This window comes from Oncorhynchus gorbuscha, linkage group LG19, assembly GCF_021184085.1.
Source record: "Oncorhynchus gorbuscha isolate QuinsamMale2020 ecotype Even-year linkage group LG19, OgorEven_v1.0, whole genome shotgun sequence".
Classification (NCBI taxonomy): domain Eukaryota; kingdom Metazoa; phylum Chordata; class Actinopteri; order Salmoniformes; family Salmonidae; genus Oncorhynchus; species Oncorhynchus gorbuscha.
The window spans coordinates 11118030-11143155 of NC_060191.1; the positions used below are offsets into that span (position 1 = coordinate 11118030).

The 25126-nt window shown below is 45.1% G+C and overlaps 2 protein-coding genes across 3 annotated transcripts; both read left to right on the plus strand.

Moving 5' to 3' along the window:
* The first annotated feature begins 1268 nt into the window (after positions 1-1268).
* Positions 1269-3562, plus strand: LOC124006369 (popeye domain-containing protein 3-like). The gene is made up of 3 exons (XM_046316348.1): positions 1269-1955; positions 2047-2155; positions 2720-3562. Exons 1-3 carry the CDS (start codon positions 1453-1455, stop codon positions 3047-3049), a joined length of 942 nt encoding a protein of 313 aa, XP_046172304.1. The 5' UTR covers positions 1269-1452; the 3' UTR covers positions 3050-3562.
* A 398-nt stretch (positions 3563-3960) lies between these two features.
* bves (blood vessel epicardial substance) lies at positions 3961-20856 on the plus strand. 2 transcript variants are annotated; one of them, XM_046316346.1, is made up of 8 exons: positions 3961-4117; positions 4763-5039; positions 13726-13850; positions 14511-14698; positions 14906-15014; positions 15221-15388; positions 18827-18968; positions 20230-20856. In XM_046316346.1, the coding sequence occupies exons 2-8, from the start codon at positions 4775-4777 to the stop codon at positions 20367-20369; spliced, it is 1137 nt and encodes a 378-aa protein (XP_046172302.1). In that variant the 5' UTR covers positions 3961-4117; positions 4763-4774; the 3' UTR covers positions 20370-20856. The 2 variants fall into 2 exon arrangements, with proteins under 2 accessions (XP_046172302.1, XP_046172303.1); XM_046316347.1 differs by lacking the exon at positions 20230-20856 and adding an exon at positions 19382-19429.
* The last annotated feature ends 4270 nt before the right edge of the window (positions 20857-25126 follow it).

A 25126-nucleotide genomic window follows, 5' to 3' on the forward strand; every position in this document is an offset into this window, starting at 1 on the left:
ACTGCAAGTCTACCACTGCCAGTCTACCACTGCTAGTCTACCACTGCTAGTCTACCACTGCCAGTCTACCACTGCTAGTCTACCACTGCCAGTCTACCACTGCTAGTCTACCACTGCTAGTCTACCACTGCCAGTCTACCACTGCTAGTCTACCACTGCTAGTCTACCACTGCTAGTCTACCACTGCCAGTCTACCACTGCTAGTCTACCACTGCCAGTCTACCACTGCTAGTCTAAGACTGCAAGTCTACCACTGCTAGTCTACCACTGCAAGTCTACCACTGCTAGTCTACCACTGCAAGTCTACCACTGCTAGTCTACCACTGCTAGTCTACCACTGCAAGTCTACCACTGCTAGTCTACCACTGCAAGTCTACCACTGCTAGTCTACCACTGCAAGTCTACCACTGCCAGTCTACCACTGCAAGTCTACCACTGCAAGTCTACCACTGCAAGTCTACCACTGCTAGTCTACCACTGCAAGTCTACCACTGCCAGTCTACCACTGCAAGTCTACCACTGCAAGTCTACCACTGCCAGTCTACCACTGCAAGTCTACCACTGCAAGTCTACCACTGCTAGTCTACCACTGCTAGTCTACCACTGCAAGTCTACCACTGCAAGTCTACCGATGCCAGTCTACCACTGCAAGTCTACCACTGCAAGTCTACCACTGCCAGTCTACCACTGCAAGTCTACCACTGCAAGTCTACCACTGCTAGTCTACCACTGCCAGTCTACCACTGCAAGTCTACCACTGTGTTTTATGATGGCCTGGTCTGAAAACAGAGAGATCAAGGAGTGGGAAAGACACACAGATACAGACACACACATACACAACCTCTCATTAAAGTTGAGCTTTTTTATCCACCCTACTCACCTTTACACCTATAACAAGTAGTGGAGGTGTTACAGCCCTACTGAGTTGTTGGAGACCACATTCTGTCAGAGACCTTGGAGGCTTGTCATTCATCATCACAATCTTCTCTTGATCAGGCAAATTCATAACCCCATCATCACAGTATATGTTTCGTGAGTTTGAGAATGATCTGAGATTTGCATTGAAAGGTAAACATGTTAGGCCTACTTGGTGGTGTTGTGTAATGTCATTTGCTCAGGCTGTAATTTGTTGAATGGGTAATTTGATATCTGTACATCTTATATCTCAATATCACATTTCAATTATTGGATATATCCTAGACGTCATGTGCATAGAAGATATGGTTTGGTTGTGCCCGATAGAGCTTTAATCAGTTGGATGTCAGGACCAAGCGGAGCAGTAGGCTCCTTAGCCACCCCCCGTCCCGATACCCGGGTCATATTTTAAGAGGTGATATCATCAAAATTTAGGGCGATTAAAAGTTAGGGTGGAAGTCTCCGTGACGTTTCACTTATTAGTTTTCTCTTAACACCTCTGTTTTCGAAAAAGTGACGTGCTCCCCACGCGCGACAATGGAGGTGCTAGAATCTTTCCCACCTCCTGAAAACTTAACGGCGGCTGTCGTGCACCCATTATGCGAAGAATGGAAGGGGGGATCCGAGGTTGCCATCTTCCACCTCGCCAGTATCTTCCTTGTTTTGGGGTTCATGGGAGGGAGCGGGTTCTATGGGCTCCTCTACTTGTTTACCTTTCTGACGCTCGGTTTCTTCTGCACAACCATTTGGTCATGGTCGGACGCGTGCACCACCGACACCTTTTTGTGGAATTTCGCTCTCTTTGGGGTATGTGCAGTTCAAGTTGTGCTTGTCGCCTACCGACTGAGGAACGTTACTTTCGAAAAGGAGTTTCAAGATCTGTACAGCTACCTGTTCAAAAAGCTGGGGGTGTCGCTCACCCACTTCGGCAAGATAGTCGCCTGTTGTGAAGGAGACATCCACACTATAGAGAAAGACCACTGTTTTGCCATGGAGGGCAAGACTGCAATTGATAAGCTGTCCGTTCTTCTGTCCGGCAGGTGCATCTGAACTTCACTTTAACATTTTATACAACTGTATTTGATGTTATGTCATATAAAATCGCCTAATGTCCCACCTTTTTTTTTACAGAATTCGTGTGACAGTAAATGGAGAGTTTTTACATGACATATATCCTTTTCAGTTTCTCGATTCACCTGAATGGGACTCTCTCCGGCCGTCAGAGGAGGGCGTTTTCCAGGTAAATAGTAAACTAATCGAATAATGCTACGTTGGGCTAATGTGTCTGGCATACACACTGAGTATACAAAACATTAGGAACACCTGCTCTTTCCATGACATAGACTGACCAGGCCAATCCAGGTGAAAGCTACTGTATGATCCCCTATTGAAGTCACTTGTTAAATCCACTTCAATCAGTGTAGATGAAGGGGAGGAGAAAGGTGAAATAATGCTTTTTAAGCCTTGAGACAATTGAGACATGGATTGTGTATGTGTGCCATTCAGAGGGTGAATGGGAAAGACAGAAGATTGAAGTGCCTTGGAAATGGTGGTATGGTAGTAGGTGCCCGGCGCACCGGGTTGTGTCAAGAACTGCAATGCTGCTGGGTTTTTCACGCTTAACTGTTTCCCGTGTGTATCAAGAATGGTCCAACACCCAAAAGACATCTAGCCAACTTGACACAACTGTGGGAAGCATTAGAGCCAATATTGGCCAACATCCCTGTGTGGGTGCAGCTCAATATTAAGGTGTTGTTAATGTTTGGTATACTCAGTGTATAAGCGTTAGTGTTTTCTTTCCCAGGTGACCCTGCGTGCAGATAATTGCTGTAGGTACGTTTCTTGGAGACGTAAGAAACTGTACCTACTCTTCGCCAAACACCGCTACATCGCCAAGGTCTTTGCGCTCGTGGTGCGGAATGACATCGCGGACAAGCTGTACTCCCTCAACGACAAGGCGTTCGACAGCCGCGGGTTCCGATATGATCTCCGGTTACCCACCTACTGTCACGTGCCCCCGTGGCCTGAATTAGACCGGACAGATGCGTTCCTACGAGTCCCAGCGCAATATGACCATGGACACCGTGCCCGTGTCCCTATAACTATAACAGCACCGAAAGAGACTGTCTCGTGACTGGAATGGAACTCTTTGATGTTTGTTTTTCATTAATGGGTGTTGTTTTTGTCTGTTTATTATCCTCAAGCGCTTAGGCTATAGATAGGGCATAAGCTACGTAATTTACGCATCAACATAGAATACATTGTAGCACATCAAGTAACCCTCCACTTGGTTTCCCATACATAATGCAATAGGCGCGCGTGTGTGTGTGTGTGTGTGTGTGTGTGTGTGTGTGTGTGTGTGTGTGTGTGTGTGTGTGTGTGTGTGTGTGTGTGTGTGTGTGTGTGTGTGTGTGTGTGTGTGTGTGTGTGTGTGTGTGTGTGTGTGTGTGTGTGTGTGTGTGAGAGAGAGAGAGATTTTCTCTGCATCAAAATACCAGCGAAATGTTACCCCTGATTCCTGCTTATGTTTTATAGTGCACTTTACTATCTGTCTTAAATTGAGACTGTATATTTTTTATTTCCTTACTGAGTTTTTTTGGTCGATATTTGTGTTTAATCGTAATAAATGATTAACAATGCAATGTAACCCTATACGTTTTGTATCTCGAATAACTTTCATTAAGCCTACAACATTTTCCTCGGGGAGCGTGAATTTCTGTCGAGCAGCTAACAGGTGAGTGTCAATCACTTTCTCTCGCTGAACTTGGTGCTGATCTCATTAATACCTGCTCTTGTCAACCTCATCACGCAGCTCATGTCACCTCTGGAGGGGGAAGGGGTACTGTTCAATTAGGTTTACCAACATCTCGAAACACATAACACGATTCACTCGACGGGCTTCATAATATTATTTTCTAGTAGTTGCTGGCTGCAAGGCTATATTTTCAGTTAAAGGGACGTTTTACCTCCCCCTGTTGGCGTGCCCGGACTATGCTGGTGCGCAGCGGCGGGGTAGTGTTGACTGCTGTCCCCTCGCCTTGCCCATTTTAGTCAATGCCTGTCAGTTCACTGGAATGCGCGACTCACATTGTGCAGTCCCCCAGCTCGCGAGGACATACATTTATAGCTCCTCATTACGTGTCCATTGTTTTCTATTCATTATCCTCTCCAGCGACGCCTTTGATCGATTGTTGTCAGATTGGTAAGTTACATCTCCAATTTTCTGTTATCTTACTCTGACTGAGTGGTGAAAGGAAAGTTACCGCTATTTCTTAAGACGTCTGCCGGTGCGTCCCGTTAATTTGTAGCCGACTCATTTCGCACGTTTTCCATTTCCATTTCACAATCTATATCAAATATTGTCGCGCGTTAGTCGGGAGATTCGCTCAAAACCCAGTTGAGGTTGATATTTCCCTTAAAGTGAAACCTTTCAATATCACTCCAGTGCTGTATGATCGGTGTGATGAATTCCCAGGCTATTTACAGTATTAAATCTGTTAGTTGATGAATGAAGTATTATGTTGACAGTGTCAGTAGGCCTATAAGCATCTAAAAAGTTATTCTAATGCATAAGTACATCAAATAAAACGTTTGGAAATACAGTAATCTGTTATAACAATCTATTGAAATCTGAGGATATTGAGATTGTAATAGTGACAACCTGATGTACACTATGAGAACAGCAGCAGTGTGAATTGACATTTCAACTGCAAAAATCTGCTGTTTCTACTATCAACACTGTAACATTTAACTTGAAAGGTACCAACATAATATATTCATAACATGTACATAACCCATTCATAAGCAGTACATAAACAACCACAACACCCTCCCCACCTCTCTCTAGGTGAGGATCAGGATGTCTTCCTCTCCAGAGATGACCAGTAGCCTGTTCTACACCACCCTGGCCCCCCTGCGGTCAGCAGTCCCTGGGTCTGTACTCGGGGCTGGAGGTGGAGGTCTGGTGATGACCACCATGGAGCCCAACATAACCTCCTGTGAGGAGTGGGAGGAGGCCCACCACCTGCTCTTCCACCTGGGGAACCTGTCTCTCCTCCTGGGCCTGGTCATCCCCACCACCCTGACCCTGCACATGATCCTGCTGCGCCTCATGCTGATGACAGGTGGGTCCATACTGGCCTCTGCTGGCCCAGATTACAGTCCAACTCGGTGGTTATGATACGATTTCATTACACACTTTTCAGTTTCATTACCAGCTCTACCACCACAGTATCTCTCCCTTCTATTCAAAGTATCCACTCGTTCACTCCCTCTCAAGGATTCATATGCATTGAATTGCTGTTAGAAATATGATACAAACACTATAGTGAGTGAACGAGTCCACACTTCCTGGGGAAGGGGGAGTGGCTGTGGTAGTACAGCTGGGAAAGACACTGAGTAGAGTGGATTAACATCATATAATATGACCACTATGTTGGAGGTAGTACAACTGGGAAAGACACTGAGTAGAGTGGAATGATATCATATAATATGACCACTATGTTGGTGGTAGTACAACTGGGAAAGGGACTGAGTAGAGTGGAATGATATCATATAATATGACCACTATGTTGGTGGTAGTACAACTGGGAAAGACACTGAGTAGAGTGGAATGATATCATATAATATGACCACTATGTTGGTGGTAGTACAACTGGGAAAGGGACTGAGTAGAGTGGAATGATATCATATAATATGACCACTATGTTGGTGGTAGTACAACTGGGAAAGACACTGAGTAGAGTGGAATGATATCATATAATATGACCACTATGTTGGTGGTAGTACAACTGGGAAAGACACTGAGTAGAGTGGAATGATATCATATAATATGACCACTATGTTGGTGGTAGTACAACTGGGAAAGACACTGAGTAGAGTGGAATGATATCATATAATATGACCACTACAGTATGTTGGTGGTAGTACAACTGGGAAAGACACTGAGTAGAGTGGAATGATATCATATAATATGACCACTATGTTGGTGGTAGTACAACTGGGAAAGACACTGAGTAGAGTGGAATGATATCATATAATATGACCACTACAGTATGTTGGTGGTAGTACAACTGGGAAAGACACTGAGTAGAGTGGAATGATATCATATAATATGACCACTATGTTGGTGGTAGTACAACTGGGAAAGACACTGAGTAGAGTGGAATGATATCATGTAATATGACCACTATGTTGGTGGTAGTACAACTGGGAAAGACACTGAGTAGAGTGGAATGATATCATATAATATGACCACTATGTTGGTGGTAGTACAACTGGGAAAGACACTGAGTAGAGTGGAATGATATCATATAATATGACCACTATGTTGGTGGTAGTACAACTGGGAAAGACACTGAGTATAGTGGAATGATATCATATAATATGACCACTATGTTGGTGGTAGTACAACTGGGAAAGACACTGAGTATAGTGGAATGATATTGTCATGCAGGTGAAAGAGGACCCAAAAGCGACTTAACAGAAACAGAGTTTATTTAAGTCCAAACAGGGAATAACAGAAATCCTCTAGACTTGTAGAGGGGAAATAACTGGAGAAGCGGCCACAGACTGCAGGTCGCTTCGGGTAGGCGCAGGCCGTAGTCGACAGAGACACCTGCTCACACGCAGCATCTGATGAAGGCAAAAAAACACGACAGGACAGGGCGATACACAATCACAGCAAAAACACGACAGGACAGGGCGAAACGCAATCACAGCATGGTGAATACAATACAAGGAACCGACGGGACAGGAACGGATCACAAAGGAATAAATAGGGACTCTAATCAGGGAAAGGATCGGGAACAGGTGTGGGAAGACTAAATGATGATTAGGGGAATAGGAACAGCTGGGAGCAGGAACGGAACGATAGAGAGAAGAGAGAGCGAGAGAGTGAGAGAGGGAGGGGAGAGAGAGGGATAGAAGGAGGGAAAGAACCAAATAAGACCAGCAGAGGGAAACGAATAGCATGGGGAGCACAGGGACAAGACATGATAATAAATGACAAACATGACAGTACCCCCACTCACCGAGCGCCTCCTGGCGCACTCGAGGAGGAATCCTGGCGGCAACGGAGGAAATCATCGATGAGTGAACGGTCCAGCACGTCCCGAGACGGAACCCAACTCCTCTCCTCAGGACCGTAACCCTCCCAATCCACTAGGTATTGGTGACCCCGTCCCCGAGAACGCATGTCCATGATCTTATGTACCTTGTAAATAGGTGCGCTCGACAAGGACGGGAGGGGGAGGGAAGACGAACGGGGGTGCGAAGAAAGGGCTTAACACAGGAGACATGGAAGACAGGATGGACGCGACGAAGATGTCGCGGAAGAAGCAGTCGCACAGCGACAGGATTGACGACCTGGGAGACACGGAACGGACCAATGAACCGCGGAGTCAACTTACGAGAAGCTGTCGTAAGAGGAAGGTTGCGAGTGGAAAGCCACACTCTCTGGCCGCAACAATACCTTGGACTCTTAATCCTGCGTTTATTGGCGGCTCTCACCGTCTGTGCCCTGTAACGGCAAAGTGCAGACCTCACCCTCCTCCAGGTGCGCTCACAACGTTGGACAAACGCTTGAGCGGAGGGAACGCTGGACTCGGCAAGCTGGGATGAGAACAGAGGAGGCTGGTAACCCAGACTACTCTGAAACGGAGATAACCCGGTAGCAGACGAAGGAAGCGAATTGTGAGCGTATTCTGCCCAGGGAGCTGTTCTGCCCAAGACGCAGGGTTTCTGAAAGAAAGGCTGCGTAGTATGCGACCAATCGTCTGATTGGCCCTCTCTGCTTGACCGTTAGACTGGGGATGAAACCCGGAAGAGAGACTGACGGACGCACCAATCAAACGACAGAACTCCCTCCAAAACTGTGACGTGAATTGCGGGCCTCTGTCTGAAACGGCGTCTAACGGGAGGCCATGAATTCTGAATACATTCTCAATAATGATTTGTGCCGTCTCCTTAGCGGAAGGAAGTTTAGCGAGGGGAATGAAATGTGCCGCCTTAGAGAACCTATCGACAACCGTCAGAATCACAGTCTTCCCCGCAGACAAAGGCAGACCGGTAATGAAGTCTAAGGCAATGTGAGACCATGGTCGAGAAGGAATGGGGAGCGGTCTGAGACGACCGGCAGGAGGAGAGTTACCCGACTTAGTCTGCGCGCAGTCCGAACAAGCAGCCACGAAACGGCGCGTGTCACGCTCCTGAGTCGGCCACCAAAAGCGCTGGCGAATAGACGCAAGAGTGCCTCGAACACCGGGATGACCAGCTAACTTGGCAGAGTGAGCCCACTGAAGAACAGCCAGACGAGTGGAAACAGGGACGAAAAGGAGGTTACTAGGACAAGCGCGCGGCGACGCAGTGTGCGTGAGTGCTTGCTTAACCTGTCTTTCAATTCCCCAGACTGTTAACCCGACAACACGCCCATAAGGAAGAATCCCCTCGGGATCAGTAGAAGCCACAGAAGAACTAAACAGACGGGATAAGGCATCAGGCTTGGTGTTCTTGCTACCCGGACGGTAAGAAATCACAAACTCGAAACGAGCGAAAAACAACGCCCAACGAGCTTGACGGGCATTAAGTCGTTTGGCAGAACGGATGTACTCAAGGTTCTTATGGTCTGTCCAAACGACAAAAGGAACGGTCGCCCCCTCCAACCACTGTCGCCATTCGCCTAGGGCTAAGCGGATGGCGAGCAGTTCACGGTTACCCACATCATAGTTGCGCTCAGATGGCGACAGGCGATGAGAAAAATAAGCGCAAGGATGAACCTTATCGTCAGACTGGAAGCGCTGGGATAGAATGGCTCCCACGCCTACCTCTGAAGCGTCAACCTCGACAATGAATTGTCTAGTGACGTCAGGAGTAACGAGGATAGGAGCGGACGTAAACGTTCTTTTAGAAGATCAAAAGCTCCCTGGGCGGAACCGGACCACTTAAAACACGTCTTGACAGAAGTAAGAGCTGTGAGAGGGGCAGCAACTTGACCGAAATTACGAATGAAACGCCGATAGAAATTAGCGAAACCTAAAAAGCGCTGCAACTCGACACGTGACCTTGGAACGGGCCAATCACTGACAGCTTGGACCTTAGCGGAATCCATCTGAATGCCTTCAGCGGAAATAACGGAACCGAGAAAAGTAACGGAGGAGACATGAAAAGAGCACTTCTCAGCCTTTACGTAGAGACAATTCTCTAAAAGGCGCTGTAGAACACGTCGAACGTGCTGAACATGAATCTCGAGTGACGGAGAAAAAATCAGGATATCGTCAAGATAGACAAAAACAAAAATGTTCAGCATGTCTCTCAGAACATCATTAACTAATGCCTGAAAAACAGCTGGCGCATTGGCGAGACCGAACGGCAGAACCCGGTACTCAAAATGCCCTAACGGAGTGTTAAACGCCGTTTTCCACTCGTCCCCCTCTCTGATGCGCACGAGATGGTAAGCGTTACGAAGGTCCAACTTAGTAAAGCACCTGGCTCCCTGCAGAATCTCGAAGGCTGATGACATAAGGGGAAGCGGATAACGATTCTTAACCGTTATGTCATTCAGCCCTCGATAATCCACGCAGGGGCGCAGAGTACCGTCCTTCTTCTTAACAAAAAGAACCCCGCCCCGGCCGGAGAAGAAGAAGGCACTATGGTACCGGCGTCAAGAGACACAGACAAATAATCCTCGAGAGCCTTACGTTCGGGAGCCGACAGAGAGTATAGTCTACCTCGAGGAGGAGTGGTCCCCGGAAGGAGATCAATACTACAATCATACGACCGGTGAGGAGGAAGGGAGTTGGCTCGGGACCGACTGAAGACCGTGCGCAGATCATGATATTCCTCCGGCACTCCTGTCAAATCGCCAGGTTCCTCCTGAGAAGTAGGGACAGAAGAAACGGGAGGGATGGCAGACATTAAACACTTCACATGACAAGAAACGTTCCAGGATAGGATAGAATTACTAGACCAATTAATAGAAGGATTATGACATACTAGCCAGGGATGACCCAAAACAACAGGTGTAAACGGTGAACGGAAAATCAAAAAAGAAATAGTCTCACTGTGGTTACCAGATACTGTGAGGGTTAAAGGTAGTGTCTCAAATCTGATACTGGGAAGATGACTACCATCTAAGGCGAACATGGGCGTAGGCTTATCTAACTCTCTGAAAGGAATGTCATGTTTCCGAACCCATGCTTCGTCCATGAAACAACCCTCAGCCCCAGAGTCTATCAAGGCACTACATGTAGCACCCGAACCAGTCCAGCGTAGGTGGACCGACAAAGTAGTACAGGACCTTGATGGAGAGACTTGAGTAGTTGCGCTCACCTGTAGCCCTCCGCTTACAGATGAGCTCTGGCTTTTACTGGACATGAATTAACAAAATGTCCAGCAACTCCGCAATAGAGGCACAGGCGGTTGGTGATCCTCCGTTCCCTCTCCTTATTCGAGATGCGAATCCCTCCCAGCTGCATGGGCTCAGTCTCAAAGCCAGAGGAGGGAGATGGTTGCGATGCGGAGCAGGGAAACACCGTTGATGCGAGCTCTCTTCCACGAGCCCGGTGACGAAGATCTACCCGTCGTTCTATGCGGATGGCGAGAGCAATCAAAGAGTCCACATCTGAAGGAACCTCCCGGGAGAGAATCTCATCCTTAACCACTGCGTGGAGTCCCTCCAGAAAACGAGCGAGCAGCGCCGGCTCGTTCCACTCACTAGAGGCAGCAAGAGTGCGAAACTCAATGGAATAATCCGTTATGGACCGTTCACCTTGGCATAAGGAAGCCAGGGCCCTAGAAGCCTCCCCACCAAAAACTGAACGGTCAAAAACCCGAATCATCTCCTCTTTAAAGTTCTGGAATTTGTTAGAGCAATCAGCCCTTGCCTCCCAGATAGCTGTGCCCCATTCTCGAGCCCGGCCAGTAAGGAGTGAAATGACGTAAGCAACCCGAGCTCTCTCTCTAGAGTATGTGTTGGGTTGGAGAGAGAACACAATCTCACACTGCGTGAGAAAGGAGCGGCACTCAGTGGGCTGCCCGGAGTAGCAAGGTGGGTTATTAACCCTAGGTTCTGGAGGCTCGGCAGGCCAGGAAGTAACAGGTGGCACGAGACGTAGACTCTGGAACTGTCCAGAGAGGTCGGAAACCTGAGCGGCCAGGTTCTCCACGGCATGGCGAGCAGCAGACAATTCCTGCTCGTGTCTGCCGAGCATGGCTCCTTGGATCTTGACGGCAGTGTAACGAGCGTCTGAAGTCGCTGGGTCCATTCCTTGGTCGGTTCCTTCTGTCATGCAGGTGAAAGAGGACCCAAAAGCGACTTAACAGAAACAGAGTTTATTTAAGTCCAAACAGGGAATAACAGAAATCCTCTAGACTTGTAGAGGGGAAATAACTGGAGAAGCGGCCACAGACTGCAGGTCGCTTCGGGTAGGCGCAGGCCGTAGTCGACAGAGACACCTGCTCACACGCAGCATCTGATGAAGGCAAAAAAACACGACAGGACAGGGCGATACACAATCACAGCAAAAACACGACAGGACAGGGCGAAACGCAATCACAGCATGGTGAATACAATACAAGGAACCGACGGGACAGGAACGGATCACAAAGGAATAAATAGGGACTCTAATCAGGGGAAAGGATCGGGAACAGGTGTGGGAAGACTAAATGATGATTAGGGGAATAGGAACAGCTGGGAGCAGGAACGGAACGATAGAGAGAAGAGAGAGCGAGAGAGTGAGAGAGGGAGGGGGAGAGAGAGGGATAGAAGGAGGGAAAGAACCAAATAAGACCAGCAGAGGGAAACGAATAGCATGGGGAGCACAGGGACAAGACATGATAATAAATGACAAACATGACAGATATCATATAATATGACCACTATGTTGGTGGAAGTACAACTGGGAAAGGGACTGAGTAGAGTGGAATGACATCATATTGTGACCACTACAGTATGTTGGTGGTAGTACAACTGGGAAAGACACTGAGTATAGTGGAATGATATCATATAATATGACCACTATGTTGGTGGAAGTACAACTGGGAAAGGGACTGAGTAGAGTGGAATGACATCATATTGTGACCACTACAGTATGTTGGTGGTAGTACAACTGGGAAAGACACTGAGTATAGTGGAATGATATCATATAATATGACCACTATGTTGGTGGAAGTACAACTGGGAAAGGGACTGAGTAGAGTGGAATGACATCATATTGTGACCACTACAGTATGTTGGTGGTAGTACAACTGGGAAAGACACTGAGTATAGTGGAATGATATCATATAATATGACCACTATGTTGGTGGAAGTACAACTGGGAAAGGGACTGAGTAGAGTGGAATGATATCATATAATATGACCACTATGTTGGTGGTAGTACAACTGGGAAAGACACTGAGTAGAGTGGAATGATATCATATAATATGACCACTATGTTGGTGGAAGTACAACTGGGAAAGACACTGAGTAGAGTGGAATGATATCATATAATATGACCACTATGTTGGTGGTAGTACAACTGGGAAAGACACTGAGTAGAGTGGAATGATATCATATAATATGACCACTATGTTGGTGGAAGTACAACTGGGAAAGACACTGAGTATAGTGGAATGATATCATATAATATGACCACTATGTTGGTGGTAGTACAACTGGGAAAGGGACTGAGTAGAGTGGAATGATATCATATAATATGACCACTATGTTGGTGGTAGTACAACTGGGAAAGACACTGAGTAGAGTGGAATGATATCATATAATATGACCACTATGTTGGTGGTAGTACAACTGGGAAAGACACTGAGTAGAGTGGAATGATATCATATAATATGACCACTATGTTGGTGGAAGTACAACTGGGAAAGACACTGAGTATAGTGGAATGATATCATATAATATGACCACTATGTTGGTGGTAGTACAACTGGGAAAGACACTGAGTAGAGTGGAATGATATCATATAATATGACCACTATGTTGGTGGAAGTACAACTGGGAAAAACATTGAGTAGAGTGGAATGATATCATATCGTGACCACTACAGTATGTTGGTGGTAGTACAACTGGGAAAGACACTGAGTAGAGTGGAATGATATCATATCGTGACCACTACAGTATGTTGGTGGTAGTACAACTGGGAAAAACACTGAGTAGAGTGGAATGATATCATATCGTGACCACTACAGTATGTTGGTGGTAGTACAACTGGGAAAAACACTGAGTAGAGTGGAATGATATCATATAATATGACCACTATGTTGGTGGTAGTACAACTGGGAAAGACACTGAGTAGAGTGGAATGATATCATATAATATGACCACTATGTTGGTGGAAGTACAACTGGGAAAGACACTGAGTATAGTGGAATGATATCATATAATATGACCACTATGTTGGTGGAAGTACAACTGGGAAAGACACTGAGTAGAGTGGAATGATATCATATAATATGACCACTACAGTATGTTGGTGGTAGTACAACTGGGAAAGACACTGAGTAGAGTGGAATGATATCATATAATATGACCACTACAGTATGTTGGTGGTAGTACAACTGGGAAAAACATTGAGTAGAGTGGAATGATATCATATCGTGACCACTACAGTATGTTGGTGGTAGTACAACTGGGAAAGACACTGAGTAGAGTGGAATGATATCATATCGTGACCACTATGTTGGTGGTGGTACAGCTGCCTACTAGAGTTTTTTTTCAAGCTAGTTTAAAAATGTACCGCTATAGGGCAATATGAGGATATAACTCAACCAATAATAACTCAAGTGTGCTTCATTACTTCCTGTCCCTGACAGGAAGCTGTCTGTTCATCACCTGGGCAACGCTGTACCGGTGTAACCTGGATGTCATGGTGTGGAACGTGGTCTTCCTGCTGGTCAACTTCATGCACTTCTTCTACCTGGTCTACAAACGCAGACCTGTGAGTTCTGCCCCAACCCAACACAGTCCAGTTAGTGGCAGACTGTGGTCCATTTAAATAACGCACATACATACAGCTTAGAGTAGATACAAGTTGCCTGGAACAGTTATTTTGATGAGGACTTTTGGAGATGAGTTTTCCATTGTGTCTCTCAGCAGTGAGACAGCCAGTCACATCCCCCTGGCGTTGGGGCCACTCTGTCTCTCTCTACCTAAATGAGATGCAGGTCTTTCAAATGCACTGCTGCCACCAGGGGACTTTCAGTGTGTAGAGGGCCTTCACATACCTGACCACCTCTCCTCATAACAAGGAAGGAAGTTATCTACACATCTATACTGCTGTCCTCTTCACTCCCATGTCTCCACTCCTCCCTCCACCTACTAACACTGAATGACATACATGAGTGAATTATGTCCTATCAATTCAATATCAAGGATGAGTGGAACTAGGTGGCCCTCACTTTATGTTGGCTGCTGTGGTGACATTGTATTAAAGACCCTAAAATATACTTCATGCCTGGTCCTTTATGGTACGCCCTGTGGTTATCCACCCTGAATCAGGAGCCTAGCTCAAGTCACGTCAATCATCCATCATAACGCTTTATATTCCCCTCTACCAGCTACAGACAATGAGCTGTAACCGTGCTGTGTCTTCTGTCAGATTAAGATTGACAGGGAGCTGAAGTCAGTGTACAAGCGGATGTTTGAGCCCCTTCACGTGCGCGAGGCCCTGTTCCAGAGACTGACAGGCCAATTCTGCACCATCCAGAGCCTGAAGAAGGGACAGGTGTATGCTGCCGAGGACAAGACCTCCGTGGATGAGCGCCTCAGTATCCTCCTTAAAGGAAAGTAGGTATCACTCTGAGACATCTCCCTGTCACCTATCTACCATGTCACTCTGAGACATCTCCCTGTCACCTATCTACCATGTCATTCCATCCCAGATTTTCCATGAATTGTGATTGAGAAAATAAGGTTTAGCAGTATCTGTGTGCATCTGTGTGCATTTGATCCGTCCATGGTCATCCATGTTGACTATACGTTTTTGTGTAACAGAATGAAGGTGTCATATCGAGGTCATTTCCTCCATAACATCTACACCAACGCCTTCATTGACTCCCCTGAGTTCAGATCAACCCAGATGAACAGAGGAGAAAAATTCCAGGTAACTAGACACTCAGATTATTGAATGTACCATTTATTTATTAATTGTATTTTTTTCTTTCTTTTATATATAAACCCATTTTACCACTTACCCATATTCCAGTTCATAGTGTATCCATACTGGGTAGACCAAACAGCACAAGTACTGTTGGCATGATTAGGTCATGATAGGGCAGGTCATGGTATCAACCTCTGATTCATTTACAGGTGACCATCATGGCGGAGGAGAACTGTAAGTTCCTGTGTTGGTCCAGAGAGAGGCTCACCTACTTCCTGGAGTCTGACTCCTTCCTGAACGAGGTGTTCAGGTACCTCATTGGCAAAGACATCACCAACAAGCTGTATTCGCTCAACGACCCCACTCTCAGTGACAAGGTGGGTTTAGTCACTGTTCAGAAACTGAGACACTGTAGTTTCTATTTTCTACAAACATACACGGAATGTACAAAACATCAGGAACACCTTCCTAATGTTGCGTTGCACCCCCCTTTGCCTTCAGAATAGCCTCAATTTGTCAGGGCATGGACTCTAGGTGTCGAAAGCGTTCCACAGGGATGCTGGCCCATGTTGACTCCAATGCTTTCCACAGACCATTCTTGATACATATGGGAAACTGTTGAGTGTGAAAAACCCAGCAGCGTTACAATTCTTCACACCAGTGAACCTGGCACCATACCCTGTTCAAAGGTACTTAAATCTTTTGTCTTGTCCATTCACTCTCTGACTGGCACATGTACACAATCCATGTCTCAAGTCTTAAAAACCCTTCTTTAACCTGTATCCCCTTCATCTACAATGGTTGAAGTGGATTTAACAGGTGACATCAATAAGGGATCATATCTTTCCCCTGGATCCACCTGGTCAGTCTATGTCATGGAAAGAGCAGGAGTTCCTAATGTTTTGTACACAGTGTAATTGTGATTTGGTCATTAACCTTCCTAAATTAAGAATTGTCTCCTTAGATTCAATTATTATTATAATAATTATTTTCACCTTTATTTAACCAGGTAGGCAAGTTGAGAACAAGTTTTCATTTACAACTGCGACCTGGTCAAGATAAAGCAAAGCAGTGTGACACAGTCTATATACAGTGTGTGCAAATGAGGTAGGATAAGGGAGGTAAGGCAATAAATAGGCAATAGTGGCGAAATAATTACAATATAGCAATTAAACACTGGAGTGATAGATGTGCAGAAGATTAATGTGCAATTAGAGATACTGGGGTGCAAAGGAGCAAATAAATAAATAACAGTATGGGGATGAGGTAGTTGAATGGGCTATTTACAGATGGGCTGTACAGGTGATCTGTGAGCTTCTCTGACAGCTGGTGCTTAAAGTTAGTGATATAAGACTCCAGCTTCAGTGATTTTTGCAGTTCGTTCCAGTCATTGGCAGCAGAGAACTGGAAGGAAAGGTGGCCAAAGTAGGAATTGGCTTTGGAGGTGACCAGTGAAATATACCTGCTGGAGCGCGTGCTACGGGTGGTGACCAGTGAGCTGAGATAAGGCGGGGCTTTACCTTGCAAAGACTTGTAGATGACCTGGAGCCAGTGGGTTTGGTGACGAATATGAAGCGAGGGCCAGCCAACGAGAGCATACAGATCCAAGTGGTGGGTAGTATATAGGGCTTTGGTGACAAAACGGATGGCACTGTGATAGACTGCACCCAATTTGCTGAGTAGAGTGTTTGTAAATGACATCGCCGAAGTCCGGGTTCGGTAGGGTAGTCAGTTTTACGAGGGTATGTTTGACAGAATGAGTGAAGGATGATTTGTTGCAAAATAGGAAGCAGATTCACAATTTAATTTTGGGATTGGAGATGCTTACTGTGAGTCTGGAAGGAGAGTTTACAGTCTAACCAGACACCTAGGTATTTGTAGTTGTCCACATATTCTAAGTCAGAACCGTCCAGAGTAGTGATGCTGGACAGGCGGGCAGGTGCGGGCAGCGATCGGTTGAAGAGAATGCATTTAGTTTTGCTTGTATTTAAGAGCAGTTGGAGGCCACGGAAGGAGAGTTGTATGGCATTGAAGCTCGTCTGGAGGTTAGACAACACAGTGTCCAACGAAGGGTCAGAGGTATACAGAATGGTGTCGTCTGCGTAGAGGTGGATCAAAGAATCACCAGCAGCGAGAGCGACATCATTGATGTATACAGAGAAGAGAGTCGGCACGAGAATTCAACCCTGTGGCACCCCCCTAGAGACTGCCAGAGGTCCGGACAACAGGCCCTCCGATTTGACACACTGAACTCTGTCTGATAAGTAGTTGGTGAACCAGGCGAGGCAATCATTTGAGAAACCAAGGCTGTTGAGTCTGCCGATAAGAATGTGGTGATTGGCAGAGTCAAAAGCCTTTGCCAGGTCGATGAATACAGCTGCACAGTATTGTCTCTTATCGATGGCGGTTATGATATCGTTTAGGACCTTGAGCGTGGCTGCGGTGCACCCATGACCAGCTCAGAAACCAGATTGCATAGCGTAGAAGGTGCGGTGGGATTCTAAATGGTCGGTGATCTGTTTGTTAACTTGGCTTTTGAAGACCTTAGGAAGGCAGGGTAGGATAGATATAGGTCTGTAGCAGTTTTGGTCTAGAGTGTCTCCCCCTTTGAAGAGGGGGATGACCGTGGCATCTTTCCAATCGTTGGGGATCTCAGACGATTCGAAAGAGAGTTTGAACAGGCTAGTAATAGGGGTTGCAACAATTTCTGCAGATAATTTTAGAAACAGAGGGACCGGATTGTCTAGCCCGGCTGATTTGTAGGGGTCCAGATTTTGCAGCTCTTTCAGAACATCAGCTATCTGGATTTGGGTGAAGGAGAAATGGGGAGGCTTGGGCAAGTTGCTGTGGGGGGTGCAGGGCTGTTGACCGTGGTAGGGGTAGCCAGGTGGAAAGCATGGCCAGCCGTAGAGAAATGCTTATTGAAATTCTCAATTATCATGTATTTATCAGTGGTGACAGTGTTTCCTAGCCTCAGTGCAGTGGGCAGCTGGGAGGAGGTGCTCTTAATCTCCATGGACTTTACAGTGTCACATAACTTTTGAAGTTTGTGCTACAGGATGTGAATTTCTGTTTGAAAAAGCTAGCCTTTGCTTTCCTAACTGTCTGTGTATATTGGTTGCTAACGTCACTAAAAAGTTGCATATCGCGGGGGCTATTTGATGCTAACGGAGTACGCCACAGGATGTTTTTGTGCTGGTCAAGGGCAGTCAGGTCTGGAGTGAAGCAAGGGTTATATCTGGTCCTGGTTGTACATTTTTTGAATGGGGCATGCTTATACATGATGGTGAGGAAAGTACTTTTAAAGAATAACCAAGCATCCTCTACTGACGGTATGACGTCAATATCCTTCCAGGATACCCGGGCCAGGTCGATTAGAAAGGCCTGCTTGCTGAAGTGTTTCAGGGATAGTGATGAGGGGTGGTCGTTTGACTGCAGACCCATTACGGACGCAGGCGATGAGGCAGTGATTGCTGAGATCCTGATTGAAGACAGCAGAGGTGTATTTGGAGGGCAGGTTGGTCAGGATGATATCTATGAGGGTGCCCGTGCTTACTGATTTGGGGTTGTACCTGGTAGGTTCATTGATAATTTGTGTGAGATTGAGGGCATCAAGTTTAGATTGTAGGATGGCTGGGGTGTTAAGCATGTCCCAGTTCAGGTCACCGAACAGCACAAGCTCTGAAGATAGATGGAGGGCAATCAATTCACATATGGTGTCCAGGGTACAGCTGGAGGCAGAAATAACATAATTATGATGATGATGGTGGTGACACCGATGATGACGATAACGATGACAATGTTTACATGAACAGGCAGCGAAGAAGATGGAGCGTCAGCCCAGCCTGTGCTCCCAGGTCTCTATGATGCAGATGAGGAACAGCATGGGCAGCACCAGTGACACCGATGACATCCTGAACCAGATCCACCGTGGAGGCTCCAGTGGCTCTTCACATCGTAAGTTTCACCACTTCCCATCAAGCTGTGATACTATTGGCCCATCTGTCAGTATCCATCAACCTGATTAGCTATTGAGTCTGAAAAGGACTGACACTATCATGACACCTTTTAATAGTGACAAAGTTTTGATTCACGGTGGATCTTTGCCAGGTCAATAGTAGCTGTTAAACAGCCCCTTAATTTACTTAAATCATGAGGCATTATGGGTATCCGCGGTTGAGTCCGTCTTCGTCGTTTAGCCCTCATATCCTCTCTGGTGTGTGATGTTAACAGACACTAAATCCTGGTTTATTCGGGGTTTAGCTCCAATCTGACAACATTGTTTACTAGGTGTTGTGTTCTAGTTAGTTATTCTCTGACATTGTTTCTCCTGTCCCCTCCTCCTCCACCTCCTCCTCCTCCTCCTCTAGCTGTGAATCAACCCACTCTCTCAGATCACAACTTGCCCTGAAGGGGGTGTAAGACTATCTCTTTTCTCTCCCTTCCCCTGCCCTCAAATTCACCTTCCTAATGCCAGAGTCCCAGATCCGTTTGTGCTGTCTTGTCAACTATCATTTGATGTGACAATGACATAGGAGTTGGCAAGACAGTTGAAACAGATCTGGGACTCAAGCTAGTTCATTCCCTCAAACCCAAGCCTAAATATTTAACCCTACAGCTCTGCACTATGTTGCCTGTTCTAAAACGAGTGATCCCCGGTAACCTGGTTTGTCGTTTTAACATCTTCAAAGTTCAGTGTTTAAGAGTAGGACATCATTCATTCATATCATCCATCCTGTAGTAATAGTGCTGCTGTACAGCTCCTACTGGAACATGTTCAGTATTTAGACATACAAGACACACTTTAACCCCAATAGCTTCTACATTATCCTGTTGCAATTTCCATATCAAATGTAGGGGTTGAATTGCAAATGTGAGTGATATGTCTGGAAAAGGATTCAGAATGATTTTGTTTTCTGATCATGTTGATTTAACTTCAAACCGCCCCCCCCCCGTCTCCAACACAAACATACACTATGTGAAATTAGGGCCTATCTGTGTATTCTGTCAAATGTGTGGTTGTGATTCTGTTTTGTTTTTAAAGTATTGTCATATGAGTCAGAATGAAGGCTTGTGGAATTTGTGACCTATGATAACCTTGTTTGTGTCACCTTTAGGGTGTGTTCGTCTGTGGCCATATGAAAACACACACACACAGTTACATTAAAAAAAACACACACCTCTATTCCCACGCTAACCGTTGTGTCCTTTTTTCCAGAAAAATCTCCTGCCTCCAAGACATCCAAAACGATGAAGCCCATTGAAGAAAAAATAGAAGACGACGTCTTTATAGAGTCTGAGCCAGACTCTCCTGTTAAGAAACGCCACACCCCCACGACAGCCATAGAGGAGGTGTAAGGAGATGTGACATTATCCTACAACACCACTGATCACCCACCTATCCTGTAATCTGATACAGACAGTGGTTAGTTATGGTAGAATAACTTAAACAATAGCTTGAAAAAGGCTTTTACATGATCAAAATATCTATCTACATATAGCTGGAAAACAGAACTGTAGATTTTGGCATCTCACTTTGTCTTGTAGTGTTTGGTATTATTGTGAGTTTGTAGCTGTTGTACTTTTGAAATCCTGTTTGATTGGATGTTGTACAATGCCTTTGCTTTAGCTCTTATACTCAGTGAGTGTTCCAAAAGTATTACGTGTCACAACCAAAACATTTTTAGTGTAAGCACAACCTCTGAGGAAGGATTCTTTTAAACCTTTTACTCATTGTGTGTCATATTGTGTGATTAATTATCTTATTTGTGCACTGTGCTTCTGCAGTGTTGTGCTTCGATGAATGCAGATTTAACATGTTAAACCTCCTGGTCAATGCTAACCATTTGAGGCTGTTGTGCTGTTTTTTTCCACAGTGTACAAGTTTGGGATCACTTTTTTATGCCATGATAGTTACCTTATATTACTTAGAGGTAACACTTGAAAAAGAAATCTGGATAAGAGCGTCTGCTAAATGACTTAAATGTAAATGTAAATGTAAATCAACAGATATGATGGATAGCTCGTAGGCCTCTGCTTTTTATCCTATAGCGCCCTCTAGGAGCTATCATGAGTACTACCGATTTATTTTCTCAGTCTGAACTACCGTCACTGTTTAAACCAGGTCAATGTTCAAACTCATTCCCATGGAGGGCATGTTTTGGTTTTCCTTCCAATTAAGACCCAGACAAACAAGTGAGGGGAGTTCTTTACTAATTAGTGACCTTAATTCATCAATCAAGTACGAGGAGCCAAACAGAAACTCGGCCCTCTGTGGAATGAGTTTGCCACATGGATAAAACCATCACATCCCTCAACCAGACCAAAAGATCAACCAGACCAAAAGAAGAGGTTAGCAACAGGCGTTATTATTTCAGTCAAATAAACCTTTTGAATATCTCAGACAAACCATGATTGATGTAACAAAAAAAGTGGCATTGAATACAATGAATGAATTGAATATAATTCATTCATTCAGGCCAACAGGAAAACAATAAAACAGATATCAGTGCTCTTTTGAGACGCGAAGACAATCTTCTGCTTTGGAGGAACACTTGATTGTATAATACAACCACAGCACTGAAAAAACATACATAGACAAGGTTTTATTTTTTTAACAAAAACGGGAGTCCATCACATCACAATATGTACTGGATGTGGGCTCCACAACAGTGCTTTCTGCATTGTCGTTGGGACATATATCTCCACAATAAGTGATTTGGTTCAGTCTGTATCCACAGGGCTGCCTCAACTGTTACAGAAATGTTGCAGAATAGTTGGGGTCAATTCCATTTCCATTCAGTCAGTTCTACTGACTCGTTCTACTACTGACAGTTCTACGTACTCGTCAACTGAAATGTTCAATTCCATATTTTCTAATTGCTCTCCAAATAGACTTGACTGAATTGAAATGGACTCCTACCCTGTTACATAACCATGAGGTAGTGATTCACTGTTGCTTTCCTGTTATGAATTGATCATTAATACACATGATTAGAAGATATGATCCATACAAGGTTAAAACAATATCAGTAGTTCCATCAAACTCCGAGGATCAGAGAGGTGACAACACATAATTCACTGAGGTGTTAAAGTTGCCATATAAACAACAAATATGACTAAATCATTAAAACAATTGTCAGATGACAGAAACCCCAGTTCCATATGTCCAGCAGTGATTTGATGACAGTAGAAAACATTATGAACATTTCTTACATAATCATCATTATTTGAATCTAAGGAGAAACACATAATTTAGGATTGTGACGAAATTACAACTAGACTTGAGTGTGCAAAACATTAGGAACTCCTGCTCTTTCCATGACATAGACTGACCAGGTGAATCAAGATGAAAGCTATGATCCCTTATTGATGTCACCTGTTAAATCCACTTCATTCATTCTAGATGAAGGGGAGGAGACAGGTTAAATAAGGATTTTTAAGCCTTGAGACAATTGAGACATGGATTGTGTGTGTGTGCCATTCAGAGGATGAATGGGCAAGAAAAAATATTGAAGTGCCTTTGAAATGGGGTATGGTAGTAGGTGCCAGGTGCACCTGTGTCAAGAACTGCAACGCTGCTGGGTTTTCCACGCTCAACAGTTTCCCGTGTGTATCAATAATGGTTCACCACCTAAAGGACATCCAGCCACTTGACACCAACAGTGGGAAACATTGGCGTCAACATGGGCCAGCATCCCTGTGGAACGCTTTCGACACCTTGTAGAGTCCATGCCCTGACGAACTGAGGCTGTTCTGAGGACAAAAGGGAGGTGCAACTCAATATTAGGAGAGTGTTCTTAATGTTTTGTACACTCAGTGAAATAGGCCTGTGTGTAGGATTTCACAGTTTGGTCCTTTGTCTTAGTGATGTGACCAAGGAATGCTAAGACAAACAGAAACCATAATGTAAACAGAATATAAATGACCAGAACTGACCACTAGATGGTGGTATGCACTTACAATAACACACAGGTTCACACAGATATGGACATGTCTGTTTACAATGTAACATGGACATAATAAAAGTATGTATACCTAGAACTCAGAGGTAGTTACTAATATCAGTACATAAGTCTATAGAGTTGAACACTATATCGATATCACATGGTTTGCTTAAAACAAAAACACATTTAGTTCTATGATGATGATTCGACTCAAAATGAAAAGTAAACTTTTTGGTAAGTTCCCTGAGAACATTCTTCCTCCTGCGAGAAAATATAACACTTGAGTCCTCCAGGGATCTAGTTTGGTTTGTGCTAATGTTTGATTGTATATATGATCTATGAGTATAACATGTATTCATTGTCAGTAAACATAGCAGAGCCTAGACGTTCAATTCATAGCTGCATTACAGAACATATCTGGGCTTTGCTTCATGCAGTATCGTGCCCTTCAGTCACACAGTCAGAAGATTGAAGGCAAACATTTCACCCCATTGATTATTTGTCATTTTACACTTCCTACTAAGGTCATTCGATTAGATTAAGTTTGATTTGTCAACACACATTAAGAAGTGACTGCTCCGCTGACACACTGACAATCCCATTTCACAGTCAGTCAGTGCAGCTGTACCCTGTGGGAGAGAGAGTACTGTATGGTCATGATATGGTGTGAGTAAAGTTAAAAGAAACATAAACCATGTCTCCTTATAAATGCATTGAACAAACATCTTAATATTTACATTGAGTATTCTTATTGATGAGGATGAATGAGACCATGAGGAGGCAGTTATACTACTTCTTCACTGCGCTGAACAGACAAATGATCATGTTAGCATTGGTTTAGTTAGAAACAGTTTCCCAGGCACAGATCTAGTCTAGTCCTGGATTAAAAAGCACGTTCAATGACGATCAAGATTCTCCATTGAAAGGGCGTTTTAGTCTAAGACTAGGTTTAATCTTTGTTCGGCAAACCGGGCCTAAGAGGTATGATTGGGTTTGGGTGTCTTTGACTACCGTCTGATGAAAAACGCACAGAGAAAACCAAGGCTTCGAACCGCCCTGTGTAGTTCTCCAAAATAGAGAAAGAAATCTAAGAAATACTTCCCATTGGAACAGGTGAATGGTGAATCCAGGTGAACGGTGAATCCAGGTGAATGGTGAATCCAGGTGAATCCAGGTGAATGGTGAATCCAGGTGAATGGTGAATCCAGGTGAATGGTGAATCCAGGTGAATCCAGGTGAATGGTGAATCCAGGTGAATGGTGAATCCAGGTGAATGGTGAATCCAGGTGAATGGTGAATCCAGGTGAATGGTGAATCCAGGTGAATGGTGAATCCAGGTGAACGGTGAATCCAGGTGAATGGTGAATCCAGGTGAATCCAGGTGAATGGTGAATCCAGGTGAATCCAGGTGAATGGTGAATCCAGGTGAATGGTGAATCCAGGTGAATGGTGAATCCAGGTGAATCCAGGTGAATGGTGAATCCAGGTGAATGGTGAATCCAGGTGAATCCAGGTGAATGGTGAATCCAGGTGAATGGTGAATCCAGGTGAATGGTGAATCCAGGTGAATGGTGAATCCAGGTGAATGGTGAATCCAGGTGAATGGTGAATCCAGGTGAATGGTGAATCCAGGTGAACGGTGAATCCAGGTGAACGGTGAATCCAGGTGAATGGTGAATCCAGGTGAACGGTGAATCCAGGTGAACGGTGAATCCAGGTGAATGGTGAATCCAGGTGAATGGTGAATCCAGGTGAACGGTGAATCCAGGTGAACGGTGAATCCAGGTGAATGGTGAATCCAGGTGAACGGTGAATTCAGGTGAACGGTGAATCCAGGTGAATGCTGAATCCAGGTGAATGGTGAATCCAGGTGAACGGTGAATCCAGGTGAACGGTGAATCCAGGTGAACGGTGAATCCAGGTGAACGGTGAATCCAGGTGAACGGTGAATCCAGGTGAACGGTGAATCCAGGTGAACGGTGAATCCAGGTGAATGGTGAATCCAGGTGAACGGTGAATTCAGGTGAACGGTGAATCCAGGTGAATGGTGAATCCAGGTGAATGGTGAATCCAGGTGAACGGTGAATCCAGGTGAACGGTGAATCCAGGTGAATGGTGAATCCAGGTGAACGGTGAATCCAGGTGAATGGTGAATCCAGGTGAACGGTG

What these genes read in the sequence shown, in the direction of transcription:
- LOC124006369 (XM_046316348.1), top strand. Translation starts at nt 1,453, where the DNA reads ATGGAGGTGCTAGAATCTTTCCCACCTCCTGAAAACTTAACGGCGGCT. An exon ending in TCCGTTCTTCTGTCCGGCAG is followed by an intron (nt 1,956 to 2,046) that starts GTGCATCTGAAC and finishes TTTTTTTTACAG; the next exon opens with AATTCGTGTGACAGTAAATG. An exon ending in CAGAGGAGGGCGTTTTCCAG is followed by an intron (nt 2,156 to 2,719) that starts GTAAATAGTAAA and finishes TTTCTTTCCCAG; the next exon opens with GTGACCCTGCGTGCAGATAA.
- bves (XM_046316346.1), top strand. Translation starts at nt 4,775, where the DNA reads ATGTCTTCCTCTCCAGAGATGACCAGTAGCCTGTTCTACACCACCCTG. An exon ending in TGGTCTACAAACGCAGACCT is followed by an intron (nt 13,851 to 14,510) that starts GTGAGTTCTGCC and finishes GTCTTCTGTCAG; the next exon opens with ATTAAGATTGACAGGGAGCT. An exon ending in ACCCCACTCTCAGTGACAAG is followed by an intron (nt 15,389 to 18,826) that starts GTGGGTTTAGTC and finishes TTACATGAACAG; the next exon opens with GCAGCGAAGAAGATGGAGCG.